Source organism: Ursus americanus, chromosome 36, assembly GCF_024610735.1.
Source record: "Ursus americanus isolate L20-20 chromosome 36, mUrsAme1.1.p, whole genome shotgun sequence".
In the NCBI taxonomy this organism is placed as follows: Eukaryota; Metazoa; Chordata; class Mammalia; order Carnivora; family Ursidae; genus Ursus; species Ursus americanus.
Window position 1 is genome coordinate 13664498 of NC_142162.1, and position 24892 is coordinate 13689389.

General features: G+C 35.9%; 1 protein-coding gene across 6 annotated transcripts in view; it reads left to right on the forward strand.

The window, feature by feature from the left end:
- Window positions 1–24670, forward strand: part of RNF111 (ring finger protein 111) — a 113280-nt gene extending 88610 nt beyond the window's left edge. For 3 of the 6 annotated variants that reach the window (XM_045785649.2, XM_045785532.2, XM_045785602.2), the window contains exons 6-14: window positions 5350–5669; window positions 9100–9358; window positions 12900–13248; window positions 15126–15278; window positions 16267–16393; window positions 18582–18674; window positions 19476–19571; window positions 20651–20778; window positions 23018–24670. In XM_045785649.2, coding sequence (XP_045641605.2) covers window positions 5350–5669; window positions 9100–9358; window positions 12900–13248; window positions 15126–15278; window positions 16267–16393; window positions 18582–18674; window positions 19476–19571; window positions 20651–20778; window positions 23018–23135 — 1643 coding nt within the window. In that variant the 3' untranslated portion in view covers window positions 23136–24670. The remainder of the gene's footprint in view (window positions 1–5349; window positions 5670–9099; window positions 9359–12899; window positions 13249–15125; window positions 15279–16266; window positions 16394–18581; window positions 18675–19475; window positions 19572–20650; window positions 20779–23017) is intronic. The other 3 variants (XM_045785709.2, XM_045785737.2, XM_045785808.2) reach the window with 3 other exon arrangements.
- Window positions 24671–24892: the final 222 nt, after the last annotated feature.

Consider the following 24892-nt stretch of genomic DNA (forward strand, 5'->3'; position numbering starts at 1 on the left):
CTTTCCCAAGTACCCTACTGTCTTGTATGTTACTATATATACTATCACTTAATTTTAAAAATTTCCTCGTTATTAATATTACTCTTCCCATTTCAGAAGTGAAGAAATCTGGACATTAAATACTTTCAAAGCCAATAATAATCTTTGAGGCAAAGATTTGAACTCTTCTTATTCACTCCTTTCTCCTGATAGCTTTATGTACTCTTGTCTAGATTTTACGTGACACATAAAAAACTTTTATTTACTTATATATTTTTCAAGACTCTTGTTCGCTCCGAATTCACATTTAATATCTAAGGTAGTGACTTCACTATCTGAATAGTTTTCTCATGATACTACTTTACCTATATTGATGACTACCTTTGGGATAGACTTGCTTGTGTTGTGTTTCTTTAGACAAGGAGAACCTTGTTCCAGGCCAAATTGTTCCTTGTATAAACCTGGTAGAAGCACATACAGGCACTCATATGACATTAGTGGCACTCAGTTGACTTCATTTCCTGCTAAGACTCTATTGAACATCAGTCTCCTGTTTTCTTCATATCGTGTTCTTACTTTGTACCTTCTTGCATATTTCCAACCTTGAATCACTCAAGCCATCTAGCTTCACTCCTATCCAGGTTTTTAGATGGGGCTGGTGAAAATTACAGAACCAAGCAGATTGGTGCCTCATGAACTTATGGTATCTAATCTTGGACTTTTGGTAATAAGTTGCCATAGTATGATGTATCTCATTTAATTCCCTTTCTTTCCCCTTAGCGGCTATTCCAAAATTCTCTAATTCTCCTCAAGACTTTCATTCCCCCAGGGAAAAATAAATAAAAAGTAAATGAAAGTTCTCAGGCACTCTTAACTTCCAACCCTTTCATGAAAACTTTTATACCTATCCTTCTCTCCTGACTCCTGGTCTTTTAATTCCTTCTTGTTCTTTGCAGTCCCTTTATTGGTTCTCTACTTTTTGTCTCTTCTTATGTCCTTGACCTTGCTTTAACGGTTACCTTCTCAGCATCTTTGCTTGTTCCATTCCCTTAGTGTGCGTGTGTACATTTGTGTTAAGTCTTGTACATGTAAATGGATCTTCTATACCTTAAACTCCTTCCTTTAACTTGCTTCTGACTCCTGTCAAAACAGACGTGTTAAAAAGTCTGGCAATAATCTTTTTATCTCTCTTTTCTCCCAGGACTCTATTCTTATTCTTTCTCACTGGCCCATCTCATAGCTGCATGTGTTTTCAGCTACCACCAGTATGCCAGTGACCTTCCATTTGTGTTTACAGAGCCCTCTTCTTGTTTTAAATTTTCATATCCAGCTGCCTGCTGGACATCTCCTCTGGACCATTCTGTGGTCACCTCAAACTCATCATGCCCCAAGCAGCTCATCATCTGTCTGACTTTTCTGTGTGCTCCTTGCTTTATCCATGCATGATCTCTTATATATTCATTTATTCAAATATTTATTGATTGCACACTATAAATCAGGCACTGTTCTAGGCATTGGGAAGAAAACATAAATTTTCTGCCCTAACAGAACTAATAATGTTCTAGTGGATAATAATACCTAACATCTGTTAAGCTCATAATACTGGTCCATGATTTACCTACATTAACTTTGATTTTTGTAATAACTTACAAGGCAGATTCTGTTACTCTTCTTACTTTATAGGTGGAGTAACTTGCCCATGGTTGTATGGTAATGGAGCAAGTTTTCAAACCTAGGAAGTCTGGCTTGGAGCCTGTACTCTTTCTTTATTTCTCAGTCTTGACACTGTTGTCTTTGTGCTGCACAGTTCTTTGTATGGGGGGCTACCCTGTGTGTTGTAGGATATTTAGCAGCATTTTTGGCCTCTATCTACTAAATACCAGTAGTACCACTTCCCCTCCATGTGTGACCAACAAAAATACCCCAGGTTTTGCCAGATGTTCCCTGGGGCACAACATTGCCCTATACTATATTAGAACCCAGTGCTTCTGTTCTAATGCTGGTTGATTTATATCTTAAATTGTTTCCATACTTGGTAATGATGATCTTCTTGAGGACGAAAGATCAAGTTTTTTTCTTCTTAGCACTTAGCTCCATTCATGCCTCTTTTCCTTTGTGAGGTGAATTCACATTTAGCAAGGGCTTATTGAACAACCTACATTGTGCAGGCCTGTTTCTAGTTGCCAGAGATAAAACAACAGAGGCAGACAACATCATAAGTTATTTTAAAGGCCAGGACTTTCGGGGTGCCTGGGTGGCTTAGCTAAGCATCTGACACTTGATCTCAGCTCAGGTCTTGATCTCAAGGTCGTGAGTTTAAATCCCCCATTGGGCTCCAGGCTGGGCATGGAACCTACTTAAAAAAAAAAAAAGCGGCCAGGACTTTGGTTTTCACCATTGTATTTTCCAGTGCCTTTTGTAGATCCTTTACCATGCCATTATTATGTGTAAGACTTGCCAGATGAATGAATAGATGCATGAATACGTCTCAATAATCCTGCTAGAATTATAGTGAAAGTACTTTAACCAGCTTTATGTCACTGGGCCATGGAATTAATTTCTCTGATGCAGGTTTTTTTATTGTCTCATTTTTAGTGGATACTGTGTGGGCTAATTCTAATAAAAAGGAAGTATTTTATTTGCTTGATCAGACCTTGGTATTTCCCTTCTAATTTATGGCAGTTTTCCTTGATCAGTAACTGGAACAAGAGGAGATTCAGTCGTCTTTACTTTGGGTTGCTATCCTGTTTAAGCAACAGAGAGGTTCTGCACTCTAGGAAAATAGACTATTGATTTAATTGGAAGCCAAAACTGTACCCTAAGAGGTAGAACTATAAGGTCAGTCTTCTTTCTGAGGCCACATTGTTAGTGATATGACCTTTTAAATATGTGTTCAGCTGTAAATATAGTGTTTCCTTGTCTCTCACTCTGACTCCACTCCTACATTTTATTTTACTTTATTTTTTTTAAGATTTTATTTGAGGGGCGCCTGGGTGGCACAGCGGTTGGGCGTCTGCCTTCAGCTCAGGGCGTGAGCCCGGCGTTACGGGATCGAGCCCCACATCGGGCTCCTCCGCTATGAGCCTGCTTCTTCCTCTCCCACTCCCCCTGCTTGTGTTCCCTCTCTCACTGGCTGTCTCTATCTCTGTCAAATAAATAAATAAAATCTTAAAAAAAAAAATAAGATTTTATTTGAGACAGAGAGAGAGCACAAGCGAGGTGAAAGGGCAGAGGGAGAAGGAGAAGCAGACTCTCCACTGAGCAGGGAGCCCATGTGGGACTCAATCCCAGAACCCAGGGATCATGACCTGAGTCGAAGGCAGATGCCTAACTGACTGAGCCACCCAGGTGCCCCCCCTTCTACATTTTAGAGTTACACATAATCCTCAGATAGCTGGATTTGTAAAATTAAAGCATCTGAATTGGAAGTAACTATGAAGATCATTTAGTCTACCCACTGAATGGATTTAGTGTTCCAGAGGTTTTTGATCATTTTTTATGAAGTAACACAATAAATGATACTTATTTGTGCAACAGGAGCTGAGATAAAACCCTGAAAATGTTGCCAGAAGTAAAGCTACTGTCATAGTTATTGCTACAAATATTACAGCATATGGAAAATAATTAATGTTTGATTCAGCATAACGAAGATAAGCTGTTGATCATAGTCTGTCCCTGATAAGCTAGTTGTAACTTTGTCCAGGTTATTTAAGAAAATTGGAATGCAAATGGATGAAAGTGACATAATTATAGAACTGCCTTTGAATCAGCTGTAATTTATGTTTTAAAGGTAAACACCTTGGGGTGTCTGGGTGGCTCAGTCTGTTAAGTGTCTAACTCTGATTTTGGCTGAGGTCATGATCTCAGGGTTGTGAGATTGAGCCCCATGTCAGGCTTCATGCTCAGTGAGGTGTCTGCTGGAGATTCTCTCTCCCTCCCTCTTCCTCTGTGCCTCCCCCCCCCCCGCTCATATAAATAAGTAAATCTTAGAAAAAAAAGAGGGAGCTTAAAAAAATAAAAGTAAACACCTCGTCAACTTTTTTGTTGTTTTTACAAGTTACTTATAATATTTAACCTCAACTGATGCTAACAAGGTAGTATTAATTCCAGGAGGCAATTAGAAATGAGTAAAAATTAGTAATTTTTTTCCATCCAAGTTCACAGATTCCTGAATTCTAGTTCCAAGGTTAAGAACCTTTACAAAAGAGTACAAGAAATTAGCCCAAATAGGACAGACTCGGAGCTTGGGGGAAAAAAGAAAAGTACAGAGATTTAGAATAGAGATACTGCCTAACAGGGTTTAGATCACAGACCTTACCCAGAAGAGAATCAGGAAAGGCAGGATACAACACGTATGGGAGGGCAGACCCAGGGAAATTACAGGGAGGTTTGCTGCAGTCAGACGATCAACCAGAGCCTGAAGCGCACCCCACCCAGATTCATTTATGTGAGCCTGTAAATTCCTTTTATTATGTAGCCAGTTTGGGTTGAATTTTTGTATTATTTATGAGTAACTAGAATCTTCCTAATCAGTACATTGGCGCAGAAGAGATTGGCTAGGTTCTGTGAGCCAGATAGGAGCAGGGTATCCCTGGTCTTGGTGACTAGAAATAGGGCCATAATAGTGGTACTCTAGAATCCTAAGGGTTCTGAGGAGATGACTCAGGAATCAGGTGCAGAAGGGCATTGGGGGGAAGGACAGGGCTCTGGGCTCTCCACTCTTCTAATGTGTTTTGTTTTTTTTTTTTGTCTTTAAATTTTTTTAAAGTTTTTGTTAGAGGGAGAGCAAGCAGGAGCACAGTGAGGGGCAGAGGGAGAGAGTCAAGCTGAGCTACCTAGGCACTCCTCCACTCTTCTAATTTTTATATTTTAAGTAAAAAAAAAAAATTTTTTTAAGATTTTATTTTTAAGCAATCTCTATACCGAACATGGGGCTCAAACTCAACCCCAAGATCAAGAATTGGTCACTCCAACCGACTGGGCCATTTAAACATCATGGTAGGGGCTCCTGGCTGGCTCAGTCAGAAGAGCATGCGACTCTCGATCTCAGGGTTGTGAGTTCGAGCCCCACGCTGGCTGTAGAGATTACTTAAATAAATAAAACTTAAAAAAAAAATTTATAAAAAAACACCATCATGTACATATGAGCCTCCTGAGGAATTTAGGCTTTCAGAAAAATCCCAGTGAAGATCATTGCCCAAAATTATGTGATACGGATGTTAAGAATGTGGTGCTATCACATTTTTACTTACAGAGATTTGAATTTACTAAACAATTAATTATTTATTTACTTATTTATACACAGTCCCTATTTTTTACACAGTGATATTTGATCATTTGATTGTTCTATGCATTTTTGTTTGTTTCAAGATGACTCAAGGAGAACTGCGTCTAGTGCTGTAACAGAAACTGGCCCTCCTGCAATGCCAAGATTACCTTCCTGCTGTCCCCAGCACTCACCTTGTGGGGGGTCGTCACAGAATCACCATGCATTAGGACATCCGCACACAAGTTGCTTTCAGCAGCATGGCCACCATTTTCAGCATCATCACCACCACCATCATACTCCCCACCCGCCTGTCCCAGTTTCTCCCTCCTTTAGTGATCCTACTTGCCCTGTGGAAAGACCTCCTCAAGTACAAGCGCCTTGTGGAGCCAACAGTAGTTCTGGCACCAGCTATCATGACCAGGTATGTGGAATTGGATGAGGTTTTCTTTTTTTTTTCTCCTTAATTTTTAAAAATTGTACTTGTTTCAGGAGGAAAAAGAAAAACAACCCTAATGCTGAATTTTGTATGCTAAATAAATCATTCTTGTTGCCCTGGCAAAAGTGGCCCAATTTAGTGGTCTGTGTTGTTGTTGTTGTTTTTTATCCTCTAGGATTTTCTGATGGTCTAAGTTATTACAACTAACTGAGAAGGCTTGGGATGTAGAAAATTAGAAGTGATACTGTTTTTTTTATTTTGAAATGGTTTTTTGTGTTTTTAGTTAAATACAGGTGAATCTGATCTCTGGAATTTTATTTCATAGTGTTGAAATTGCAGTGTCAACCTGATTCATGAGAAATAGGGAAATTTTCCTAGTTTTTTACCCTCTACCTTTTACACTGGAGCTGCCTATATCTCCACTCACCTAGAAATAAACTGCCTTCTCGGATGTAAACCAGTGACATAGTTTCTCAGGAGCAGATGAGGTTTTTAGTTCTTGGGGATTGAAGTATCAGTTACAAAATTATAATTAAGTAAGTTAGTTGAGACTATTGATGAGTGCTTGAAATGTCAGATAATATTACGTTATTATTGGTGATCACGTGGAGCAAACGAAGGTCATGTATTACATGCTAGTTTAACTTTTGCTGTGTTGTCTCTAAAATTGTGATATAACCTGGGTAGGGACATACTTTGAAAAACAAAACGTAATTTGGAGGTAGAACTGTAACTGACATACTAGAAAATAGTCAGAAAGTTCAGAGCAACTGCTTTTCTGTATCCCCTGATCTTTTCTAAAGTACTTGCTTCATCTTTTTAAATTTTGATGGTTTATCTCTCCTGGATCTGACAGATTAAAAATAATTAAGAAAGAGGGATGTTCCCTTAAAAGACAAGCTGCTGTTTTCAAGAGTAAATTTGAAAGGGTTTACTAGGAAATACGATCAAATAGATTTTAGACTGTGTCTTGGTTCTCCTAACAGTTCTAAGTATTAACGTCTACTGATCATCTAAACCTGTTCTGCTTCTTGGGAATGAGGAAGCATCAAGAAAAACGTCAGTGGGCTGAATGAAAGGCCCTGCTTAAAAGCAGAATTTTCTTTCACTAGAAATATGAGCTGAAAGGGAGGGTTTATAAGTATTGTAGAAAAATGGTGAAGAAGTGAATTTGCTGACTTTTCCCACATTCGTTCAAGAGCTACCAAAATGTGGTCTTTTTGTTTATAGACTACTGTTGTTGAACTAATAAGTAACACAGTTGGTTTGAGAGATCAAGTGTGCATGCAACATTTTCTTTTAATAACTGAGTGAGTTAATTATAGGTAGAATCTCTTACCGTTTGTTCATTGTAAAATGAATGTCACCTATTCATTTATCTCAAAGTAGATGTATTTGGACTGCACATAAAACTTGAGGAAAATCAACAGGATCAGGCAGTCAGTGGTGATAATGGGTATGAAGGAGAACAGAGAGTGAAGTTTTAACAATATAAACAGTTTGAGACTATATAGACATTGGAGGACTCTGAAATGAGCCACATGCTCATGAGATAATGTCAGATAGTCTCCAGTTGAGACCTGTGTGGGCACAGCAGGAAGTTGAGGAGTGGGAGAAGCAAACTGATCTGAGGATTTGTGATTGTGCAGATGTGTTAGGATTAGTGTCAGATTGTGGGTAGGCAGAAAAGGGTTGGGGAGGATCAGGCCTGATAACAGAGAAGGTGCATTAGTCACTTGATACTCTGTAGCCCTTACTACTCCTTTGGATGTAGCTTTCTCTTTGGAGAGAATAGTTCAGTTAGGTTATGCATTACTTATGATCATTGTAAAGTAATACTTGCCATTTCTGTACCCATCTTGCTTACCTTCTCTTTTCCTTCTAGAGGAAGAATTGAGTGAACTGTTGGAATTGTGAAGAGGCTTCTCTTTCTTGGTTTTTCTTCCTTCTGTTTTTATTCTTTACTTTTAATTTGAGCCTCAATTTCTTCTAGGAGGACATGCACCCTACTTTACTCACTCTCTGGGAGTTTTCTTAATCACTGACTGAGAAAAAGATAGGAAATTTGCTTATCTTCATAGTATGTTGATAGTCCAGTCCATTTGCCAAGCCTTAGCCTAAATAGGAAAATAGGAAGGGGATATAAATTCACAGTCCTACAATAGTGTTCTTAAACCTTATTACCCAAATTGAGGGACATACATTGTATTCGTCAACTCAAAAAGAGGCCAGACATTTGCTTAATTGATTGTAGATACATGATCTAGAAGAAGAAAGGAGTTTTTCTTTTTCACCTTCCCACAGCATCTCCTGCGCCATCATCCCCCTTCCCTTTTAGCATTCAGAGTTCCTTTTGTTTCTGTTATCCCACGAGCCTAGAGTCCATTGGAAGTACAGAGACCACAGTGGTTCCTTTAAGGACTGCTGGGTGACCTGGCCCTCTAATAATGCATTTCCCCAGCTTCATTTTCAGCGCCTCAGCTTCCAGTATTGAACAATTCTTGTATGTAAATTCATATATAGCATCAAATTATTATTTTAATTTTTAATTATTATTTTCTTTAATCACATTTTTAAAATTTCAGCTATACTGAACACTAAGGAAAGACTTGTGTTTAAATCACTTAAGAATACAAAGAGGCAGTTCTGTTTTTATAATCTGCTCTGGAGTAGATTGTGATGGAGTGAAATGTTTTAATTAGGACTCTTCAAGGAGTAAACTTAATTACTGATGAGTAGACATGGAATCTAGACTCTCTGGTTTATTTTCCAACTTAGTAAAAGGGACCTCCCCTAAAATCATATTTCTAATTTTTTTTTTGTAAATGGAAAGGTTATGAGGCAAAGCTAGCTCATGGTTCATCTTGAATAAGCACACACCCTTTGTTATCTTGGATAATGTCTGTATTATTAGAGTTTCAGTTGAATGCTTGCTATATACAGTTTAGAAACAGGACAGACAAGTTTTTATCTAGAATCCTTAATCTTTTCAGTGGTTTGATTATATGTTTTCCAAAGGAGTCCTAAATTAATAATCAAAATTTGGGGGTAAAGAAGAATATGGAATTATGATTTTAAAGTTTCTTCCTCTCTCTAAGATCTAGATAATGAAAGAGAAATAGACCTTGAAATAATATATAAATTAACTTTTGTTCATCTTGTAGCATGATCTTATGCTTGATTTTTAAAAACTGATTATAGATTTTAAATATATAATCACTACAATTTTTACAGTCCAAGATACACATAGTATTTTTTTGGTGCTGAATAGGTCTTCATACTAACAATTTTTACCATTTTGAAATTTTAATTTGGAGATTCTATTTTTCTAGATTGCAATTGGAGTACTTTTATAACATGAAACAGTGTTTTGACCGAACTTTAGAAAGATAAAATATAGTTCCTCTTTATACAGCAGGCATTGCCAGTAGACCTGAGCAACAATGGTATCAGAAGTCATGGAAGTGGTGGTTTTCACGGAGCATCTGCATTTGACCCCTGCTGCCCTGTTTCTTCTTCCCGAGCTGCAATCTTTGGCCATCAGGCTGCTGCTGCTGCCCCAAGTCAGCCATTATCAATAGATGGTTATGGATCAAGCATGGTTGCGCAGCCCCAGCCCCAGCCCCCTCCACAAGCCTCACTGTCATCATGTCGACATTATATGCCACCTCCTTGTAAGTATAAATTTAACAGGCAGAGAACTTAAAGGCATATAAATGAAGCATTGTACATTCCTCCATGAAATAACCTTTCAATAATCCTAATTCATAAATTTTTAGTATTTCCTTGGCCTAAGAGTGGGGTGTATTTTTTCCATTTCTTCCTCTCTTCACCCTACATTCCCAAAGCAATCTTCTAAGGTAAAAAAAGATAGCTATTGTTTAAAAAGGTCAGGGGAATAAAAAGTATTATACTTTGTCTCTTTTACATTTTAACATTTTAATATATGAAATTGATATGAAATATGAAATATATGAAATTGAACTACATTGAATGACACCTTAGATTTCTATAAAAGGAAACCCTTAATATTTATCCTTTAGAGTAGCAGACAGTTTGAAAGTTTAGTAGTTGTTGTTAGGCACAAGAAAGTAAATTTTGACCAAGAATTCTGAAGGTCAGCTGAGGCATATCAGAGAAAGGCATGAAGCATACACAGAAAGCTTGACCGATTGCAAAAAGATTTCTCTATTCATTTGATGCAGGCAATTAAATGAAGTCAGACATGGTTTTTCTAAAGAAATTGAAATCTGTGAGATCTATGAGTATCCTAAGAAGTGAGAAGTGCTCTTAGGCTATGTAACACGTATTTACTACTTTGTTACATTATAAGCTAATCATCAAATGGAAACTTAATTAATACTTTGATGAAAAACCACTGAAAATTCATACCAGGCGTACACTAGGGGTTTGGCAAGGACATTTGCTTTTGTTCTGATTACATGCAAGGAATAATTTTTAGTTCTATATCTCATTAGATTTCTTCTTCCATTCCTAGAATTTAAAAAATCTAGGTCTGGCAGATACAGCTGGAGTCAATCCAGAATGTGTACAGTGAAACCTGGGGATAATATCATTTACCTTTTCAATAACACACCTTAAGATATAAAGTATAAGTTAGAAAACAGGTTTTGGAACAGTTTTTGCAAAGCATTGACCAATGGGCAAATTCTGCTGTCCAGGCTGTTTTGTGATACCTATTGATATTTATCTTTAATTGATTATCTTTTATTAGGAACTCAGAATGTGTGGTTTTCTGTCCCCCTCCCAATAATATGTTGAAGCAATGTATAAGTGAGTGTATTTCTTTTTAAGTGCCCTAATAAAGAAGTGTTTTCGATTTAAACTTGTTTTACTTTTATTATTAAAGTAACTTGTGTACATTGTAAGAAGTTCAAACTGCAGAATGACATAAAATGAGAAGTTAAAAGCCCTTCCCTCACATCCCACTGATCTTAATACCTTGAAGATAGCAATTGTAGCTTATAAAACCTGGAAGTTTTCTTTACACACACAGAAGTATATGTATGTCTCTCCTTTTAAAACAGTGGGATCATAACAAGCATATTATTTGACTCTCTCTTTTTTCTTTTTTTATAAAACTTTAACAGTACATCTTAGATTTTTTTCTATATTAGCCATAAAAATCTAGGTCGCTATTCTCAGTACCCTCATAATATTCCATTGTATAGTAAATCAACTAGTTCTCTGTTGATGGTTACATTGTGGTTTTTCAGTCTGCTCTTGGGTAGCGTGTTAGGAGTGAGATTGCTGGGTCCAAGTGACATGTTGAACTTTTAGGAAGCAATATCAAGAACTTCTTTTTTAACTGGCAAGAGCACATAAAATAGAGAAGGAAGGGAGATGGTGTGTGGGAATGCAGAATGTCACGTTTCTAGAGTGGTTAGCAATCTGTTTTGTTTAGAATATACAGTGAATTATAACAAAGGCTGAACTTTTTACCACACACACAAAAAAATGGTTACTGTGTGAGGTAACGGAATGTAATGAACCTGATGGTGGTAATCATTTCACAAAGTGTAAGTATGTCAAATCGTCATCTTGTACACTTCAAGTATGATTGTATTTGTTAATTATACCTCAATAAAGCTGAAAAAATGATTGCTGAAGAGTTAAATTGGTTCATTTTGAAACAAAACTTTAAAATTTTGTAGTATCTGTCAGTATTATTTCTTGCATAATGATTATAGAAATAAACTTTGAATTGAAACTGGAAAAAATATTCTGAACTTGAGGAAGGATAGTTAACAATGGTAAAACATAGTGACTTCTGTTTTTATGACCAAGTACTGAGTTTTCTTAGAGTAAAGCCTTTTTTGAAAACATGACATTTAGAAAATCACTTAAAAATTTTGTCTCAGAGTTTATATTGAGCGTAATGAAGGTTTCCTTTAAATACATGCTAGCAAGGTGTCCTTTGAAAATATGGCTGAATGAGTTCATGGTTACCTAACTTTCACCCCTGCTGAATCAGACGTGATTAAAATCGAAGGAAAGTCTTCTGTTGCGAAACGAGAGAATGGCCATACCGCCATATCAGATTCCAAGAAGATCTTCCAAATACAACGAAATTGGGACTGAAGTCCAGGGAGGAAACAAACATTTTTAAACCTCAAACAGATGCATGTCTCTTAGAGTAAGAGAGATGTGTATTCCTAAAAGGGACTTTTCAACAGCCACTTTGAAACATAAAGAATGAAGAAATGGGGGAAGCCATCTTTATTAAAGCTGGCTTCCATTGCAGGTTCTTGGCAAATATGCCCCTTCATCTTCTTAATGTAGCATAGGAAAAAAGGCACGGGGCAGGGACAGAGAAGAGCAGCCTTAAAGGAATATCTTTGCAGTCTTGCCCAGAAGAACTCACAAGTTCCTTTCTTCTCTATAATCAGTAATCATAAAGGAAAGCAAGATGTATGTATTTATAAAAGTATAACTTCTACATTTGACTTCACAAAAGCAGAAAACTTGCATATGATAAAATTAAAAGACAATTTGGAAAAATGTTTACACCTTATTATGACAAACCTTCCATGTATACAGAGAATACTTATAAACCAATGAGAAAAAGGTGATTATGAATAGGTAATCTGGGAAGAAATAGAAGTGGTTAATAAATATAAGATTTTTCTCAGATTGGCATTTAATAAATTTAGTTAGAACGTAGGGGTAATCAGGCACTCATGTATACTGTTCACGGAAACGTTATGGTAACCTTTTGGGAATGGTATTTTGTCAGCTGGTAGCTGAGTTTAAATGATTTTCTCAGACTAAGAATTCCTTGTAGGAATTTATGCTGCAGAAGCTGTCCATGAGCAGTGCATGTGTGCACGCACTCACATGCATGTACATATGAGAGAGTGAGCACAAGAGGCGTCATACACACAGGTGTTCAGTGCAGCGCTTGGGTTGTTACCCGTTTTTATCAATGGTGATTTCTTTAATAAATGGTGGTACATTTCTATAATAGAATGCTGTGAATCTGTGAATGAAGTAAAACTATATATTACATTGACATGAGAAGATACCTAAGATTTTTCAAAGAAGAAAGCAGGTTGCAATGCAGAATTGAACAGGCTCAAGCCTTAATAAAGTATTCATAAAAATGAAATGTGTACTAATATGTTCGTAAAAGACAAAAGGAATGTATAACAGCAATCTATGCTCAACTGCGTGGTGCCTGTATTTTTTTTACAGATGCTTCTTTGACAAGACCACTTCATCATCAAGCCTCTGCCTGTCCCCATTCTCATGGAAACCCTCCTCCTCAGACTCAGCCTCCACCTCAAGTGGATTATGTTATTCCTCATCCTGTACATGCTTTCCATTCTCAGATATCTTCTCATGCAACATCTCACCCCGTGGCCCCCCCACCCCCAACTCATTTAGCCAGTACAGCTGCACCAATCCCTCAGCATCTTCCTCCCGCACACCAGCCTATTTCACACCATATTCCGGCCACGGCCCCTCCAGCACAGAGACTGCACCCTCATGAAGTGATGCAGAGGATGGAAGTTCAGAGAAGGAGGATGATGCAGCATCCAACGTATGTTTTATGTTTGTTTGGTTTTTTAAAGATGATCACTCTGTGTTCTTTTTCCTTCTATTTCTGTTGGGTTTTAAAACTAAAAATCTTTAGAAGTGATGTAACTATATGAAATCCTCAGTTCACTAGGAAATTCTTTACTAACTAGAATCTTCCTTTGTCTCGTCCTGAGTTGTAGGTGGTCACGAAACAAGTTTATATCAGGTTAAAGAAATCAGACCCTTTTCAGGATATGACCCCGGGTCATTTATTTTTGTAAACCAGTCGCTCGTTCATCAGTTTCTTCAGTATCCCATAGTAGAGATTAATGTTACAATCGATGGTCCTGAGGAACAACACACAGAAGTGTCAAAGATTTAGTAAATGCTCCCAGCCAGAGGGAAGAAGAGGACTAGTAGAATTTTCAACAACTGACATTGAAAAAAGTCTTCTTCACTTCGTTTATTTATAAACTTAAATATTAAAATACACTTTCCAAGCATCATGAAAAGACTATAATTGAACTTTTTAAAAATTGAGGATATGATTTTCTAATCCGTGGTAGCAAACTCTGTTGGTCTAATTCTGCTTGTGTATGTTTGTAAATAGAGTTTTATAGGTAAACAGCTACACTTGTTCATTTATGTGTTGTCTGTGTCTTCTTTCACACCACAAAGACTAAATTGAGAAGTTGCAGTAGAGACCATACAGCCTAAAGAGCCAACAACTTTTACCATTCAGCTCTTTCCAGAATGTGTTTGCAAACCTCTCTGTTTGCAAAACTCTTGATCTAATTAATGATCTAGCACATGGGTAAATTCTTCCTTTAGTTATATAAGGTTATTTCCAGAGTCTCTGGCTATTACTGGCATTCTCATATAATAACTCCTGATATAGAAAGTTGGCAATTTAAAATTCTCATCTTCCAGTATCTAGAAGATTACTTGTTTTAAATCATTAAGCTTAGGGGCGCCTGGGTAGCGCAGTCGTTAAAGCGTCTGCCTTCGGCTCAGGGCGTGATCCTGGCATTCCGGGATCGAGTCCCACATCGGGCTCCTCCGCTGGGAGCCTGCTTCTTCCTCTCCCACTCCCCCTGCTGTGTTCCCTCTCTCGCTGGCTGTCTCTCTGTCACATAAATAAATAAAAATCTTTTAAAAAAATAAATAAATAAATCATTAAGCTTAAACATGCAAAATCTGTAAATACATTAGAAACTGATAGGAAATAGGGATTAGACTATAAAAATGAATCCCGTGTATGGTTTTGTTTTTTAAGTGCCATTTGTTTAGAACTTTATGACTTTTTATATTTATAAACTTGGCTGACTTTAGACTAAAAAGAGAAAATATAATAATCTGGCATGCAGAATAAAGAGTGTGAATGGAGCTAATATCAGTTTCCCAGATATGTTAACATGTACTTGCATGTGTTTGAATAAAATGCATAAGGTTAAAAGTTTTTTCTCTTAAAATAAGTTTCATCCATTAAAATGGATGAATGTCATTACAATATAGAAGCAAAGCAAAATAAAGTAGTTTCCATTTTCTTCCCTTATATGTTTATATAAAATGACTTTTTTGTGCCTACGGCATTTGCTGTGGTGTTTAATTTTTAAAATTTTATCACCATTCATTTCCCATTATTCTGTTTAAAATATCTGCTGTAAAGATAATGTTAACATTGCATTTTTCCTTGGATGATATTTGAATTGGAGGCATTATAATAAGCAGTGAGAATTGTGGGGTTATGGTTTCTTGATTTATTAATCATTATATACTTTTATATTTTTGTAATTTATTATAGAAGTAATTTTATTACTAATTTATAGATGTTTATAATATTAATACTAGATTGTTTTCCCTACATTAAGAAATAACCAATTATTCAATTATTTCCAGTGGTCTTTTTGTGTTCTGTGTTTCCAGGCGGGCACATGAACGGCCCCCACCCCATCCGCATAGGATGCACCCAAACTATGGTCATGGGCATCATATTCATGTGCCTCAGACTATGTCCTCACATCCTCGACAGGCTCCAGAGAGATCTGCCTGGTCAGTATCTTGTTTATTTCAAAGTTATGCTCAGCAGCCTGTAGTAGAAACGTCAGAATAGATGCTTTATAGTGGGATGCCATGCAGACGGGTGATATGGAGAAATTAGAATTCCAGCTTCTCTGCGAGGCACTGTCTCTGGGCAAGTTACAGAAACCTGCGGTGGAGAGAGGAGCTTGAGTTCTGGGGCAGAGAACCATGTCAAACAGGAGTAGAGCTTTTTTGTTGTTTTTCAGGGGTATCTGCCATCAAAGTTAACTCCCTAAATGGATCTTTCACAACTTCCTTACCCACTCCCCCACCTTTGTACTCAGATCTGCTTTACCACTCCTAATCCCTGTTTATTGACAAGGGAAATCGAGCCTGTGTCCTAGGCATGTGGTCTTTTTTAGAGAAATGGAAGCCGATTTGCATCTCTGTCTGTAGGCAGAGTTTGAAACTTTGATCCACAATGACATTTGAGGCAAAACATAAGAGAAAAAGTGAATGAAAATTGAGTATTTACCAATTTTGTTCTTTCTTAAATTTTGTTTACCCTTACTTTATAAGGTATAGAAGTGTTTGTTCTTCTAATTATCTTGATGCCAACAACCCACAGACACTCCAACAAACAAAAGCCCTGGGAGCATCTGTAACATTCATATAAACCAGAAAATGAGGCTATTGTGTATGATCCTCAAGTAGAATCAGACTTTTATATTGGAAGGAACCTTAAGGGTCATTCATCATATTTCCTTCGTAGGATGTGAAACTGAATACATATGCTTTGCTTCTCATGGTCACAAAATTGAATTTTTGAGTTTTAATTGCTGAAATGAATTTGAAATTAATTACGTCTTTGGAGCTAAATTATCTTTTTCTCAGCTGTGTCAGTTAAGAAACTTTATATTACTTTAAAAAATATTAATATACTCCCCCATTTCTGTTGGTAAAAAAAAAAAAGACACAGTAAGGATGGCTAAAAGATAGTGTTCTCATCGTTTGTCAGGGAACTGGGAATCGAAGCTGGAGTGACCGCAGCTACTTACACACCTGGAGCACTGCATCCTCACTTGGCCCATTACCATGCACCTCCACGACTTCATCACTTACAGCTGGGAGCTCTTCCTTTAATGGTAAAATAGAAGAATTTCAGAATTCTGACATAGTCTCCTTCTAAAAGTATTCTTCCTTTTCTAAATTAAATACTTTATTGGAAAATTTTTAAATGTTATTAGTTGTTATGGTGTTTTAATGGAATTTGAGAATTATTATTATTAGATTGAAATTGTGCTATAAAAAGATGTAAGATATATTAAAGTCTGTATTTGTATTTGCTTTGTGAAATGTACACTTAATATAAAAAATGATAGCTTTTTCTTTTCTACCAAGATGACAATCTTAATCCACTGTCACTAGAACATATGCTTTATTTTGTCACACCTACTAATAGGTCTGTTTTGATACGTTCATCCTTTATTTTTTGATCTGCAGGACTATACTGATTCTCTGTCTGATTTGAACAGATTCAGATCTTGTTGATACCAATTTGAGTTCTAAAGAACAAGTTCAGCAAAAGTATATTGAGTTTACTGTTCATAATACCTACTAGTTATAAAAGTGGTACTAGTAAGGAAGTTTTTTCATCTCGTGGGGGTAAAGACATTGCAGGAATGGTTTCCAAGATGCTTTATTATAGCTGTGACTTAGGCTTTGGAATTGAGAATGGTACTCTTAACAGTGGTTATAGCATGTAAGGAGCTGTCAAACAGCAAAAGCACAAGGAACTCCAAGTAAGTTGGTATCTGTAGGTCTTAGGGATGGGGGTTACTCAGCAATAAGAAGTAAAGCTGCCTTCCTGCACAAAGGAGACTGAGGGAGGGTTACAGGGCAAGTGCAGGTTTAAATAATTTGAGGGGCAAGAGTTCCTTTCTTACTTCTAGTTTTCCTTAGAGATGTGTAGGAGGTTAGGTTATCTGCTGAGAGCTTGGTAGTGTTGATTTTGACTGTAAGGAAAGTTGTAGATATTTGAATAATAGGCTATGAAGGTTAAAAGTTACTGCTTATTTTAAATTCTTTTCAGTTACATACGAATTGTCTCTTAAAGCCATAAACTTGCTAGAAGTATGTTGTGATTCAGTGGAAGCTGACTAAAAAATAATGTTGGAGATTTATTCATAATGATGGAAGAATGGTACTCTATACCAGAATCTCCCTTTTTAATACAGTCTACTGTTATGTACGGTAGTTACATTTTATAAAGTTGTGCAAACACTGAGTAGGTAAATATAGAGCCATTTTTCTTGCGGCAAATATAGGGTTAGGTTATTGCAAGCCTCTGGTCACAACAGCCAGTCAGTACCGAACCTTGTCTTGATGTCTGTTTCAGTTTAAGACACCTTATTTGATATGTATTATTGAATCATTAGTATTGAGCTCGTGGCCAACAAAACTCATGCCTGAATGAAGCTTATCTACACACATTTTACCCATAAGGCCTATCACAGCCTTCTTGCACTTAGGAATACTAGCCCCCAGCACTTAAGTTTGGTGGCCATTTTAAAATCACCAGTAAAAAGCACAAAAATGGAAACTCAAATAGATCACAGAAAGACCCTTGTTTATAGTATAAGAGCTGAAGCAAGAAGGCGGAGCCTTGTTCTATGTGTCAGGCAACTCATATTTTTTTGCTGCTGTGTACGTGTCTGTGAATGATGGAGAGCACAGGTATTGATTTTGGAGTTACAAATAATTTTTATCAAGTAGGCAAGTTCATGAATAATGAAGATTGAGTATGCCTAACAAAAAATTAGAAAACAGTATTAAAACTTTCACTTACAGAACCAAACAAAAAAAGGAACCAGAGTACCTTTGGCTATTAGGAAGTTAGAGGAAGGGAAATAAGTTTTGTTGGAAAATTTTGTTCATTTTTATTTCATAATATGGTTTAATAAAGTTCTCTGAAACTGACAAAATCTTAGGAAAATTTTGCGCTTTATATGTTTAGCCTGCCAAGAGCATCAGTATTAACTTTGGGTATTTTCTATTTAGGATTCTTTGTGCAAAATAAATCAAGTAGAAGAAACCTGTTATCTCATGGAAAAGCTTTTTTTTTTTCTTCTTGTATTTTAATAGTTATTTTAAGAGATTATATTTGAAGAGGAACCTAACCCTTTTACAGAGTGCTTACTTGGAGTCATGTGTACTTATTGAAGTTGAATTTTGTGAGTAGCTGATGGAGAGAATGGAGTGTCTCAGTTATTTAGTGTGTTAAAACATGAGCTTACTCTTACTTGATTTAGCCTATGTCTTCTATTAAAATAGGTTCCTGACATGGCAGGCTATCCTCATATTCGTTACATTTCATCGGGATTGGATGGAACATCATTCAGAGGTCCTTTCAGGGGAAATTTTGAGGTGTGTAATGCAATTAATGAAGATATTTGTCACAGTACCTTTAATGTAGAGAGAGAATATATGTATTGTTAGTATTCATAGTTGAGTTGGGTTGCTGCACTGGCTGGGGATCAGAAGGCAGCACAATGTCTGAATTTTTGATACTGCTTCTGGGGGTTATCACAGAAAGATTTAATAAGCAATATTAATCTTCGTATCAGAGTTATCCACATAGTTAAAGGTGAGTAAATAAAAATATGTAATATAAAAGAATATAGCAGTTTGTGAGATCAATATAAATACCAGAGAAAGAACTATACCATTAAATGTGGGGGGAAATCTCAACTGCTTTTGACTAAGCTTATTTTTAGAGAAACACTACTGGACAAAAGAAACCTAAGTAACCTAAGTTCGTAGCTAACTATCTTTTTTGAATTTTCAGGAAGAACAAACCATTTGAATATGATTTGAAGTTTTGTTTTTTTCTTCTTGTCAGTTTGGAAGTTGGAGTCAGAGGGACTTTGAACTACCCTTTCATTTGTTTCCCTATTTTGCTCAATGATTCCATCTTCTCCACGCATACATACTGACTGACTTCTATAGTACCACGTAGTAATATGGTGTCCTAATCTGTAAGGATAACTTTGCCATACTACTACATTGGCTGAGAAAAGAATTATAAACATTTGCCTTACCATATATGGCTTTTGTATTTACGTTGCAGGTTTATAAGTATGGAACTTTATTGCTTTTATAATATTAACAGTGCTGTTCAAGAAATAATCATCCTGGCTTTTGATACTAATTATTCTTTACCTTCAGGAACTGATTCATTTGGAAGAAAGATTAGGAAATGTGAATCGTGGTGCATCCCAGGGGACAATTGAAAGATGTACATATCCACATAAATACAAAAAGGTAAGAATTTATCCTATAAAATGTCTATATATTATTGTTGAAGTGCATAAAATTTAATATTATGGACCTTTTTTGAGATTATGGAGTCTAGCAACTACATTATTTATTACTAAAACAGCACGTATGTAGTTTTTTGTTTTTGTTTTTTTTTTAATAATTGACAGTCTAAAAATACATATTCGAAGTTTCTTACCCTGCCGACCCCAGTCTTCCTTCCCAGAAGAAAAATCATAGTTAAGGCTTTCTTAGGTAATCGTCCAGATATTTTTATGCATTTACAATAATGTGCATGTGTATGGATTTTTTCTTTCCCTTTCAAAAGTAACACAAAGGGGATGATATGCACAGTTTTGCACATTTTCTTTTCCTCCTCTTTCCTCACTCACAGGTCACCCGTATTCTTTTTAATAGCATATACAAAATTTCATCATATGGCAGTACCATAATTTAACTAGCCGTTTATTTGGACATTTAATTGATTTACATTTCTTATATTCTACCGTCAATTCCTTATGTAGTAGTATATCTGGAAGTTAAGGAGCAGATGTTAAATAAGTTTCTTTCAACAAACAACAATGTCCTCTGCTACACAGAGAACAATAAAGTATGAAAATTACTGTTCTTTGTATTGTTTTATCTGTTTTGTAAGTATATTAGTGATTTAGGTCCTTTCAACTATCTAAGTCCTAAATGTCTTCTAATTTAAGTCCTTTCAACTAAGCTAAAGACTATAATTAGCATTAATTTATTTGGGTATTATTTGAAATACTCATTAGTAAAATAAAATTCATGTAGCTATACTCAGGATGGAACAAAAATAGAGTTTATATTGTGTATCATCCTAATTGTGGATTAAAAATAATAGAAACTAATGAATTTCTGTTACATTTGATTTTGCTTTTGATGCTATTTCAGGGTCTTAAAAGAACAGTTGGTGGTAGTCACTTAATTCATCCATGAATTCATGACAGCTGTACCTGGGAAATGTGGGTGTGAATGTTTGGTTTTGTTTTGTTTTTGTTTTTCAAGTAAACACAGACTTTACTCAGTTGTTCAATAATGTCATCTCTACTAATAAGGTAACAACTGATTGGTTCTCACAGAGGAAACTGCACTGCAAACAAGATGGGGAAGAAGGGACTGAGGAGGACACAGAGGAAAAATGTACTATCTGTTTGTCTATTTTAGAGGAAGGTGAAGATGTGAGGTAACTAGACATTAATTATCTAAAATCTGTTGTCAAAACTGTACAAGAAATTTTATTTCAAAGTAGACTAGAAACCAAATAAAGATTATTCCTGGCATTACCTGTTACCAATATCTGACATGTAGAATTGCCTTTTTACAGTGAGAGGAAGAATAGAAGGATGAGTCTTTGTATTACCAGCAGAGGGGTTGGTAGTGGAAAATAGATGCCAATTTTAGGGGTACACCAAGATTTGGCCAGGGAAGTTTCATGATCAAATTGTCTTCTATACATCTTTCAGAAAGGAGAATTTGGAGGCTTCACAGCCTAAGACAATTATATTAATGTATTCAAAGCTTAAAGAGGGCAATCCTCATTAGCTCCATGCAATTTGTCTTACAGTATCTTTTATAAATTAGTTTTGTCCTGAAATTCTCAGTTTATAAGACTCTTCTCTCCTTGCAGTTTTGTGATTTAGAAATGTTACTATGCTACCCACTTTAATTTTAGGCTTTTTCTTCTTTTTTTTCTTTCTTTCTTTCTTTCTTTCTTTCTTTCTTTCTTTCTTTCTTTCTTTCTTTCTTTCTTTCTTTCTTTCGAGAGTGAGTGAGTGAGGGGAGGGGCACAGGGAGAGGGGAAAAGAGAATCTCAAGCAAACTGTACATCCAGCAGGAAGCCCAACATAGGGCTCATTCCCATAGAGCCTGAGATCGTGACCTGAGCCACAATTAGGAGACAGATGCTTAACCTACTGAGCCACCCAGGCACCCCAGGCATTTTCTTTTTATTCTCTTAAGTAATTGTTTTATTTTTATTGTCTTTCCTCATGTAAGATAATATGTGTAGAAACAAGCTCTATAACATATACAACAGAACCACATGATGATTTTGTTGCCCTAACATGTAAGGATAACTTTTTCATATTTCTTCAGTTGGCCGAGAGAGAAAAAAATTACACACAATTGGCTACTGTACCACATAAAAGGCTATTTCAAAAACGTTTTAAGATTTTATTTATTTGAGAGAAAGTGTGAGCACACGAGCGGGGGAGAGAGGGAAAGGGAGAAGCAGACTCCTCGCTGAGCAGGGAGCCCAATGCAGGCAGATCCCCCAGGTCCCTGGGATCATGATCTGAGGCTGAAGGCAGATGCTTAACCATCTGAGCGACCCAGGTGCCCCAAGGCTATTTCAGAACACTGTATTTCCAAAGAAGGTTTATAAATATGGAAGGTAATTATTTTTACAGCATTGACAGTCTTGTTCACACAGTAATTGGAACACCTCTTTTTAGCTACTGATTTTATAAAATATTAGGAAATCTGAAAGTGTATGACAATTCTTAACAGTGGATGGAAGTAGAACTGGACACTTTAATCAGTAACTCTATATCTCACCACTCATTTAGATTTAATATTATCATGTATTGCCTGGAAACATTATTTCTCAATTTCTAATTGATAGCCTAGGGTAGTATAGTGAAGTAACCATCTTCTTTTAACCTACTTTTATTTTTTCCCTTAATTTTTTTTGAGATATAATAGACCTATAATGTTGTATTTATTTCATTGTATTACAACATGGTTTGATAATACAAATATATTCCAAAACGGATTAACCTACCTTTAAAAGAGTAGCATGATATTAAGTGGATATAACAATATTACTGAAAACAATATTATTAACCTTTAATCAGTCATGTACTCAAGTTTAATGTATAAAAATCCTCTAGATAAAAAATAATATTGCATATTAACATTCCTTAATTAATATATTTACTGTAACATGAATGCTACTGTTTTTGAGAATTAAATGAAATACATTTTTAAATGTGGAATAAATGCAGTGATTTGATATTAAAAATATATTTGCAGTATTATGTCACAGGGAACATACTGCCAACCTCGTTGCATTGGCAGCTCAGGTATAGAAACCAAACCAGAATAATTGCCAGGGTAATTGTCATTCTTAAAATTCTTATGATTTTATGTAATTTGGTTCCATAGCTGTGACAGTTAATTATCGTGGTCATTTACACATTATATTGCCCAAAGTAGTAATTTAATATAGGTGTAACTCGTTAGAGAGATTGGGTATATGGTTTGTTTGTTTTGTTTTTTTAAAGAAGGGAAAGACGCCTAGTAACTTCAAAACACTGCTGAATTATTACATGTTATCATTTATTTAAAAGTAAATGCCACATGCAGTTGTCATGAAATTCACTTCTGCAATTTTTGCTTTTTGTTTTGTTTGCCTGTAATAGACGCCTTCCCTGTATGCACCTTTTCCACCAAGTGTGTGTTGACCAGTGGTTGATTACCAATAAGAAGTGCCCCATATGCAGAGTGGACATTGAGGCCCAGCTGCCAAGTGAAAGTTGACACCATGTTTCAGAACTCTTGCCCTCCCTCTCATTCCCATCCTCCTGGTACTGCAGTCAACCAAAGATGGCGTGACTTACCTGCGCAGATTTGGAAGCCTTGAACTTAAGAGTGCGGCTCTGCTGTATGGTACAACTAATGCTAGACCTACAGTTTATGTATACAGTTGAGTTTGATGTATTTATAAAAGCTTTTTTTTCTAGATTTGACATTTTTCCTGTATCATTTTACTGTATTTTTGCATGGTTCCTTGTATTGCATTTCTTTGCACATATTATGGGCTTGTGACCCTAAACTTGCAGGCAAGATTAGCTGCTTTAGTAAGTAGAATTTTGTGGTCTTTTTGTTTTTTACATAGTACCAGGTCTTGAGAATTATGAATTTTTTTATCCATTACTAACCTTTAATTTAATCAATCATGTACTTTAGTTTAATGTATAAAGATCCTCTAGAAAATGATAATATTGTGTATTAAGACATTCCTTAATTAGGACAAAATGGCTGCTGTATATTTACAATATGGAGTTCTGAGTTAAACACCATCCTTAATAACTGGGAACAAAATACAAACCATATTCAATCAGATGCAGGTGGTATTCATATCACCAGAGTGATCAATAGAAATTTTCTTGGTGTATCCTTTTCCTTTCAGCACAATGCAGATAGAGTTGAATATTGATATCATGCATTTAGACTGCTGTTCTGATCGTATTTATCTTTTTCCTACATCGTTTAGAACTTTATTTCCCTGAGTCAGTTTTTGCTGCTGTGAAACAGCTCTGATGAACACTAAATACTAATTTCAATTAGCTGGATTGTACATACTTGCAGATTTAACAAAATTTTAGGGAAATTGAAGAAGACATGTAGAATTTTGTTCAGTCTTCTGCTAAGCACGTATAGTAAGGATATCTGCTTAACATTGATTTTGTAATAAACACATTCAGTCAGGATTTAGAATTGCAGTCATTGGCAGGTATCTCTGCATTCATAGAACTTCTAAAGGTCCCAGGATCACTTTTAAGGGATTTTATTAGTTTAAAGATAAATAAAGTCAGCTGAATCTACATGTCTCTTGTTTTATTTCTCTTTAAACTTGAAAACAGTAAATCTGCAGATACTGTGAGGCACAAATTATACTGTCAACCTACTGTTGCTCTGGTTTTAGACTCCCACTTCATACATTACCAAGAGTCGATCACTGATTTAAAATTTTTAATTTCTATAGTTAAGATTTACTGCATAATATAGAATATAAAGTTAAGTTAACATACTAACATTTCTCCTTTGGAGAAAGTTTTAATCCACTTCAGGATGCATATTATCAAGATACTTTCATATACAGGATAGCCTAATTTTATTTGTCTAAATATGCTTAATATGCCCCAGATTGCAAATGCATCAGTCAGTAACGTCACTGTCTGTATGTGGAAGACATGTTCCCATGGATCATATGTGAAGATGTCAATAAGCTTGCATTAAGCCACCTGCTTTGTAAGTGGATTGATTAATAAATAACTTATATTTCTATTGTCTTTGTGTTTCATAATTAGTTTTATAAAACAGTTTATATTAAACATCCTGAAATTCAAACATAGTGATCTCACTCAAGTTGACATTTGCATAATTTTCATATTCATTCAGTTATGGCTACTTGGGTTTTTTTTTTTTTTTTTTTTGGTATTAGTAAATGTAACACTGTAGTAATTGTCAGTATCAACATGCTTCAACATAGTTATGTGTAGAGATGGAGGATG